General features: G+C 48.5%; 1 protein-coding gene across 1 annotated transcript in view; it reads right to left on the reverse strand.

Moving 5' to 3' along the window:
- NRG1 (neuregulin 1) overlaps positions 1-2,992 on the reverse strand; it is a 1,043,202-nt gene extending 1,040,210 nt beyond the window's left edge. Inside the window, exon 1 of the mRNA XM_040994206.1 lies at positions 2,209-2,992. Within this exon, the coding sequence (XP_040850140.1) occupies positions 2,209-2,992 (784 nt within the window). The remainder of the gene's footprint in view (positions 1-2,208) is intronic.
- Positions 2,993-9,618: the final 6,626 nt, after the last annotated feature.

Consider the following 9,618-nt stretch of genomic DNA (forward strand, 5'->3'; position numbering starts at 1 on the left):
TTTTCCAACATACATGGTCATATGCTTTTACACTCAGTTTTCCAACCACGGATTTACTTACTAACTTCATGTTATGTAAAACAGTTTGTACCGTTTAATTTCACCCTCCAATACTGTAAGCACTCTTGATAGAAATGTAAGAGAAATTCAGCACAGCTTCCCTCAGTCCCCAGCTAAATCTAATGATTCCACACAACATCCTCCTGTAAATGACCCAACACTAAAACCACCAAACACACACCAACCCACAAGCAAGAACTTCTGTGATTTCCACATCTACTCAATTACATGCATGAGGACTTAGACTTCATTATACACCCCCCAAGTTTTCTTGACATGCCACAATTAACTCTGTCCTTTGACTGGAAAACAGAAGGGCAAAAACTACCCCACTAGCTTCAAAGGAATCTTTTTTTTTTTCTGCATAAAAACACAAAAACAGTATTATTCCTCCATACAATGTGGACTTTACATGTCCGAAACTCCTTTTGAGACTCTTTAGAATTTTATACTGAAAGCCCAATATTTATTTCTAGTTAAAAGGCACAAGTACCCCCTTGCTAAATCTAGTGAAGAACCCCCATCCTAGGCCTCCCTGCAAATGACACCCCCTTTATGCTACCTTCCCATCAAACCTCCCGCACTGACAAGCATGGAAACCAGAGAGAAACTGGACCCTGCGGGGCTGGGGAGGTTTCGTGTTGGACTCTCTGAGAGAGGAAGCTTTGCTGAAGTCCAGGGAGGCTGAGCGTTCATACTGCCTCACTGGAGAGCTCCCATCAGCGTTGCCCTGTCTCGGTGACTGCCGTCAGCCAGGCTCAGGGAATCCCGGCTCCCTGGCTCCTGCAGCACCACGCCTGGTGAACAGCTTCTGCTACAGAGTGGTGCAGCCTTCACAGGTCTCTGGCACACCCAGCACTTGGTGACAGTAAGGGCACCGGGCATGAACAATGCTCATTCCCACCACGAAAGGCAGATCATCAGGTATTAATTAACCGCAGGACACCAGCCCCACGAATGAAATTTAAATAATTGGCCATCACTGAATACAAAATTGGGAGGAACTGACACACTCTGTATTGCAGGCAGTCAGGGTATGGCATGGTGCTGAGTTTTTGTGAAAATTCAATTAACCCAACCATCTATTAGTCAGATGCATAAAGACGGGGGAGGGGGGAGCAATTAGGCATGTTAGAATTGGTGATGTGTAATCATGTTAATTTGTGGGTTGAGAAGAATCCCTGCTATGTGTTCGAGATTATATGGCAATCAGGAAATTACACAGATATTTAGATCCCAGAAGATATTTTTATGAATGGCACACGCGTACGACTACCTTAGAAACTTACATGATCATCCAATATTGCCAACCTCATCCATGCTCGCCAGACCCACATGGGGAACAGCACACTCTTGGGGGCCAAACGTGAAAAAAGGGTGTGGAAAACGGGCTGCAAAACTTATCTTCTGACATCTTTCTTTTTGGGACCTAGACGCGCTGCTGCGTAATTATGTTCATCTGTTCTGAATCACTTAAGTGCCAAAACATACTCCAAAATATTATGAAAACAGATATTCTTGAGATGATTTTGCCAAAATTAAAAATCCCTCGAAACTTTTTTATAGAGTTCTCACACACAGAGACTCACAAGGTGCAGCCTGCACTGTCTGTTGGACACCGAATTCTCCACAAACTCCCACTCCATCTGTGGGTACCGTCCCTTCCCTTGCCTCTCTCTCTCACACACACAAACCCTAGACCATCTCCAGAGGCCAAGAGAAAGCGCGAAACCCAAAGGCCAAGAGAAAGCGCGAAACTCCAGGCAGCCCCAAGCCTCCCTCAGGAAAAGCCGCCTCCGTAGGGCGCCAAGCACCAGCACCTCCTGGCCACGGCTAAGTTCAAGCATCCGCACACGCCCAGAAAGCCACCAGCAACACGCTGCCGCTCCAAAAGCCAAACCCTAAAGGGAGCAAAAAGTTTCTGGCGGCTCCCACCGGCGGACCCAACTTGGGCTTCCACCGCTTAGCGGAGCCCGAAGGCGCGGCGGCCAGAGGGCGTGGGGACCGCGAAGTCTCCCCTCAGACGACCGGAACCCAGCCCCTCCTGCGAGCGCCGCTGCCGTCCAAGTCCGCGAGTCGCACGGCGCGCGGCCAGAGCCCCCTCGCCCCTCACCCCTCGCCCCTCGCCCCGAGGCGCCAACAACTTACCGCACCGCTTGCACAGCACTCGGCTGACCTCCTTCTTGAGGTTCCGGCCCGTCTCGAGAGGTGGGAAAGAGGCTCTGAAGGCGGCCGGCGGCGCGCGGCTACTACTGCTGCTGCTGCTGCTGCTGCTGTTGGTCTCCGGCTCCATGAAGAAGATGTACCTGCTGTCCTCCTTGAGCCTCCCGCACGACGGGAAGGCCGGGTGACCCCAGGTCCCCAGGCGCACCGTGAGCAACGAGTCCTTCTTCAACCCTCCAGCTTTAACCGCCCACACCTGGTGCACCTTCACCAGATAGGGCGCCTCCTCCAGTTCCTGCTCCTCCTCCTCCTCCTCCTCCTCAGGTTGGCCCGGGCCGGACGCCGGGGTTGCGGGCACGGTCCGGTTGGCGGTGCGCGGCGGGTCCACGGCGGGCCAGCCCAGCGCCCCGGGGCCGGCGGCGGCTGGCGTCTGGCGCTCGGCGCCCCACGCCCCTGCCTCGCCCGTGGCCGCCGCCGCCGCCGGGGCCGCTTTCCTGTCGAGTGCCCCCTGCTGCCGCCGCGGCGGGTGCACCTTTCCCTCGATCACCACGGCGGCGCGCTGAGCCAGCTCCTGCACCGAGCCCACGCTGGGCGGGGACGAGTAGCACACCGAGGCCCCCGCGGGAGCCGCCTGGTCGCCGGCCGCCGCCCCCGGGGCCAGGGCCGCGGTCCCCAGAAGCAGCAGCTGCAGCAGCAGCACCGGCGGCGGAGGCGAGCGGGCGGCGGCTCCAAGAGTCCCGGAGCGGCGCGGAGCGCGTCGCCATCTCATGGTGTGAGGTGCGTGCGGGCTGCCGGCTGTCGGGTCGGACTCTGCCTCGCTCTCTCTGGCGCTGCCTCCCTTTTCCTTCTTCGCCCCCCCCCTTTTTTTTAACCCTCCTCCTTTTATTTATTTATTTGTTGGGGAGGGGGGCGGGGGTAAGAGAGTTGTTTATGAGAGGAGGAGGTGAGGAAGAAGCGGGTGGAACCACAGAAAGACCAAGAGCTATAAGAGGAGGGGGAGGAAAAAAATAGAGGCGAAATTGGGGGGGGGGGGGAGTCACTGCCACCGGCTCGGCTGCTAGGAGTGACAGGTTCCCCCCGCCCCGTGCCGAGCTCCCGCTGTCGGGGCTGCTGTCACCGGAGGAGGACGCGGAGCTGGTGGAGCTGCTCGGCAGGGGACGGTCCTTTGTGTGAAGTGATGCTGCTGCGGTGGCGGCTGCTGGGGCTGCAAGCGAGCGGCCCGGCGGGAGCGCGAGGGAGAGCGCCCTGGAGGCGGAGTTGCGTGCCTGGAAATCGCGGGGTGGCCGCGGCGGCGCCCTGCGCCTCGCCGGCCTGTTTACCTGTGGTGCGGGCTCGCGCCGCGCCTCCCTGCCCCATGCTGCTTCCGGAGCCCGGCCCGCGCCACTGGGTCCTGCTGGGGCTGCGCTTCCCCGCGCGCCACCTCCCTCACGGTCGCCCCGGTGGCGACGGAGGAGGCTGCCTTCTGCTGCTGCTCCGGCTGCCGCTGCTGCAATGGGAAAGACGGGCGGCAAAACAGGCTGCAGTCCGAGTGGGCTGCGGAGATTGACTGGGGCTGGGAGGTGACGCTTCAGTAAGCAAGGACCTGTTAGTAGGCGCAGGATGCTGGGATGCGACTGCGAGGCAGGCTGGGCAGGGTGGAGGCGAGCACGAGGAGGATCCCTGAGGCACACGGGACGCGCCGAAAAGTTTTGCTGAACTAGTGTCTTGAAGCAACACGTTCACAGTAAATCAGCAGCGGTTAAATTCTTGTGCACATACACACCCCACCAGCAACACACACGGGGCACACGCTTCAGGTGTGACGTCTCGGCGTCTTGTGATTTACTTCATTCTTCGTCACACCTGCGGTTTCTTCTGTTCAAACTCCTGCTCCCCGTGATTCCATAACACGTGTGCTACTGCTGAGAGGATCTTAGCTTGAACAAGCTAAGCTAAGCTTGGTTGGGCCATTTCGTATCAATTTTATGGAAACTTCTGGAGAAGAAGAAAAAGAAAGGAAAAAACTACTGAAACCAAAGTCCCCAGACAGGAGGAGTTGTGGCTTAAATACCCATCCGTGTGAATACCCCATCCTAACTACTCCCACCTGTCCTGCCAACTTGAAAGAGCTCCTTGCAAAAGCAGAACTCACCATCTCCCTGCGATGGTCTCCAAAGAATTAAACATCTTTGCCTTTCAGTGTAGCTGTTTCTTCCTGTGCTGTATCAGGGTGAAGACTAGATTCAGTAGCCTAATACAACTGTGTCAGAGTTGTTTTCCCGTGGGCAGTAGACACACATTAGGAAAAATTGAAGATCCAAGGAGCACTCTAACTTCGTATCTCTAGGGTTCGTATCTCTAGTAACTTCGTTACTCTAGGGTTCTACAAGTTGCCTCTAGCAGTTTCTTCAAAGTGTCATATAAGCTTCAGAATACAGAGCAAATAAAAGATCATAAGCCGCTAAGATCTTTTTGTTCTTGGCATATGAGAGAGTTGGCTAGCAAAGTTGCATTCTCTCCAGCATAAAGGGGCAAGCCCTGGACGCTCAGCCGTACTCCAGCCCATGGGGAGTCCTTTCTCTTAGCACCTGAGGGGGTGCTGAAGCGCAGGTCACTGAATGGGAGGGTTTGGGGACATCTCTGACCTCAGGAATATGTTCTCTTGAGCGCTTGGTTCTTCCAGCTATTGAACCGAAGAAACTACTGGAGACATCCAAGCCCGCTAGACTCTCCACCTTGCTTTGGGTGCCCACACATTGATGACTCTTGAGGTTTTTTTTGGGGGGTGGGGGGCGTGGGGGGCGTGAATAAAACTCCAGCCTAGAACACTTCCTGTCTTCCTTTCTAACTTTCATACCCCATATCAGCTGTCCAACGCCATTTGAAAAACTGCTGCACTGTCCTCAGGATGGTTAGAGTTGATGGTTTGGGCTGGGCTCTGCTAGAAGATTACTCTGAGCTTACTGACAAATGCTAAGCCTCCTCTGACCTTGGCTGAAACTGCTCAGCTCATCAAGAGTGGGGTCACTTAACCTTTAGTCAGCCCAGTTGGGGCTTGTTTGTGGCAGCTGGAAACGATTCCAGAGAGAGGCCAGATTTCCACATGGCCTCTTGGAGATCAGGCTCACAATTAGCATCTCATTATTGCAATGGTTTAAAAGGGGTGCAGGATTCCAGAGGTGCAGGGTTAGACTATCTGCTCATAGTAGGAACTGAAAAGTTACATGGGCAAAGAGCAGATACCCAGGAAAGGGAAACATTGAGGACATTTGTGCAAATAATCCACCACTACTTCCATCCTTTAAGTCTCATCTACTCTACAAAGCTGCTTTTCAGACACACTAAAACACTGCAAGTAACCACTCCCCACAGTAAAGTCCCTACACCTGCAGTCTGTATCATGTGTTTTGAAAGCAGTCTTCATCTGCTGGGTCATGCTCCAAAGTGTTTGCAGCAGCTGAGGGCGAACAGGCCAAAGTCAAGCGTTTTCAATCCACATTTCCCACATATGTGGCAAGTACTTGAACCACTGTCTGTTGCCTCCCAATATTATTTTATTGAGCCCCAAAAATTTCAGTGAAAATACATTAGCAAACTAGAATCCTTTTAGTAGTCCCCTGTTTTTGGAACCCACCCTGGGGCATACTAAACATTCAATAAATGTCAGCTAATTAATCATGGACTGATGTGGTGTTGCGCTTACCATACATAATGCCAACGCTGGCAACATAGAGATGAGATCCTAGGCAATAATAATAATAAACCTTTAAGACATCAACTTGTAGTGTTGTTAAATGCATGCATGCCGCCTCTTAGTTCTCTGAGCACTTTAGCTATGACCAGATGTAAAATTCTTGTCTAAAAAAATCTTTAAAATCCCTTTACCCTACTCCCTCACTTTCTCTTCTCTCTGTAAAGGGACAGGAAGTGTTCTTATGGATGTTTTCTGGGTAGAGCTAGGCCTTGCAAGAACAGTTCACTGTGAGGAATTGCAGGCAAATATTTGCTCTGAGATATGGGATTTCCAAAAAGTTCATGGAAATATGTATCATGAAAATAGTATGCATGGATCTTAAATTTTTTGCACCAAAATTAACTTATCTTTTAGTTATATTTTCCCACAAAGCTTCTGAAATACCCTCATGTTGGAGTCTTCATTTCCCAGGGCACCCCTACCTGAGATGATACTTGTTTAAATGTGAGAGGATATGATTGACATATGCTTGAGAGAAGACATGAATAATTGCACAGAAACAGGGCAAATTACCTTGTCCATATCATTGTTAAAAAAGCAAGCTTATTATGAAAATATCCTAAACCATTGGTTCATAGATTTTAATGTGCATCAGAACCACCTGTGCATGGAAATGCAGATGGCCAGCCCCAACACTAGTTGCTGATTTGTGTTTCTAACAAGTTCTCAGGTGACACTGAGATGCTACTGTTGTTTGGGAGGCCCACACCCTTGAAAACCATGCCTGGAAATTCACATATATAAACTCCAGTGCCCACATCATAGTCACCTATAAACTTCTATAAAAATACTCAGTCCTTCAATTGAAATACAGTCAACGTCCCCTACATCATGAATTTTCCCCAATCCAGTTTTAGTAAGGATATATGAATTATCTCCTTGGTTTAGGAACTGATGCTATTTAGTAGACTTGCGCTGAGGTGGTGCAGAAGAATAATTACCTGTTGACAGTAAAGGTGAAAGGTACCTTGGGAACTTGGCATTATCTCTGTGGTTGGAGTTGCAAACAAAAGGAACATCAGGGGTCAGAAAAGTTGCCGTCATATTTACCTGGAATGTTTTACCCACTCTAACCAGGAAAGAGTAGACAGATAAAACTATTCAGGTAAATAAGAACTGCTATATTTGGGGGTTTGTTTCTTTGGTGGGGGTGTTTGTTTTTTACTAACTTAGACCTTTTGAAGAGGAAATTCACCATTGATTCCACAGTGCAGTAACAACCTGAAAAAAAGATGTCCCCACCCGTCTCACTTTACACCTGATTAAATGCTTCTCAATGGGAGCTATTAGAGGGGCAACCAGAAATCCACAGAGGCACTGATATCTACTTTATCAGCATTGACCATTAGCTCACAAGAGTGCAAACCTTACAGGCGAGTCTAAGAACCCAGGCCAGGCACCCGAAGCATCCCCAGAAGAACATGTAATGAAAAAGGCGGAGCAGTGGACACAGACCCTGTTGTGAAAGGAGAACATAGCAGCTCATTTGGTGCTGTAGCAGGAGAAAAGAACTAACTGGACAATTACCCCAAACAAACGATGACAACAAAATATCTCAGCGAATGAAGCCAATGGCCATTGGGAGGGTGGCTTCATCCTCAGACCGGAGAAATCAGCAACATTTCAGAACTATCCAAACCACTTGGACAGAACCCTCAGAATATGCACACATTGAGACTCTGGGTTGATATGAGGTGGCAGTTCCTCATCCCTGGGTGCTGGGATATGTGGAAAGTTGTGAGAGGTCCCCCTTTGTCACTCACCTTCTCCCAGAAACAACAAGAAAAAATAGCAAATTTGGAAACAATGAGTACACCCAATTTTCCCTAAACCTTGATCCTTTCCATCCTGATACACCATGTAATTATTATAAAATACAAAATTTATTTAAAAAAAAAGCAACCAAAAAAACAATGCAAACCTCCAGCCATAAATTGATGGCACAAACTGTTTTGTAAGTCCTGTTTTGCAATGCACCAAAGAAGTCTCATCTGCTGAATAGCCTGTCTTAGAGCAGGCCCAGAGCCTATGACAATTCAGACACAGCAAATTAACAGCCAAACAATAAATACAGCCCTGTAGAGGCCACCCAGGCAAAGCCATGAGGCAGAAGGTTTCCTTGCTGAAAAGCAGGTATAAAGTTAGGAAGACTGATCAAAGATCAGCTGTTTATGGGTCTTGGAAAGCTTAGGACTACTAAGTCCACAACTCATAGATCCTTGGTAACTTTCAGGCATCCCAATATTCATCTACTTATTACATGTCTGTGATGTCTGTGTGCGTGTTAGATCTGGCTAGCTTACAGAGGAAATATGAAGATAAAAACATTCTGCCTTGAAGTACCTTGAGATTCATATGCCACTACTGTGTACACAGGGTATGAATCCTATGAATTTCACACATTTCAGTCCATCTTAGAGGCACAAGAAGAGGATGAAATCAAGAGATATTTTTGTGATTCAAGTCATCTTATAACTTTGTAGCGTGAATGGCAGATCAAAAGGCTCTAAAGATCATTTACGTTCACATCTTTCACCCACTAAAGCAACAGCCTTGCCTAGCAAAGGAAGGGAATTATGGGACATTGACACTGAGCAGTATAAGTTTACAGATTTAATGTCTAGGGTCGGATTTTCAATTCTGACCATCCTGTAACCTCCAAGAAAAGTTAGACATTTTCTGAGCTTTTTTTCCCTTACTAATATTCTCCCTGTTTTAATTCATAGGAAGCTTGCAAAGCTTAAAACGGCACCCTATAAATGAAAACTTATTATCAGCTCCTCTATTATTCAAACTACAAGCTGGAAAAGTGATATTTTGCCTCCAAGATTCTGCAAACACTGTGAGTTGATCATGTAATGTCTACTTAAATGACTTTATTGCTGGAAGCTTACTGCTTTCTACAGATGCTTATTCAGTTATTAGCTATTTCTAACTGTTTTCCTTGAACAGGAAGTAAGATGATTCTGTTTTTTTTTTAAATATTTATTTATTTTTACTACAAAGTCAGATATACAGAGAGGAGGAAAGAGAGGAAGATCTTCTGTCTCTTGATTCACTCCCCAAGTGGCTGCAACAGCCAGAGCTGAGCTGATCCGATCCAAAGCCAGGAGCCTGGAGTTTCCTAAAGGTCTCCCACATGGGTGCAGGATTCCAAGGCTTTGGGCAGTCCTCGACTGCTTTCCCAGGTCACAAGCAGGGAACTGAATGGGAAGTGGGGCCACTGGGATTAGAACTGGTGCCCATATGGGATCTTGGCACATTCAACACATAGACCTTAGCTGCTAGGCTACCGCACTGAGCCTGTAATATGATTCTTACTAAAGACCTGCTCATGAACTTCCAACAGCAATTCTCTGTTATGCACCACTATGGTGACAGTATTTATTTAGATTGAGCAGAGATCTGCCGTGGAGCTAACCGTCTTGTTACTCCTATCATGTCTCACATCTGTTAGCATGAGGTCTTTTTTTTAAAGGGTAGGTAGGAAGATTTTGTTGTTGTTTTTGTTTTTACTTATGTGTGTATGTGTTCTCTAAAGGCTAAAGGATGACTCGGGAAGAAATGGAGGATGGAAGGAAAATAGAAATTGGAAAATGAAGTGGGATGTGTTTCGCAGAGCAGCTCAAAAAAAAAAAAAAAAAAAAAAAAAAAAAAAAAAA

The sequence above is a fragment of the Ochotona curzoniae genome, unplaced genomic scaffold (assembly GCF_017591425.1).
Source record: "Ochotona curzoniae isolate NIBS_2020 unplaced genomic scaffold, NIBS_Ocur_1.0 contig_899, whole genome shotgun sequence".
In the NCBI taxonomy this organism is placed as follows: domain Eukaryota; kingdom Metazoa; phylum Chordata; class Mammalia; order Lagomorpha; family Ochotonidae; genus Ochotona; species Ochotona curzoniae.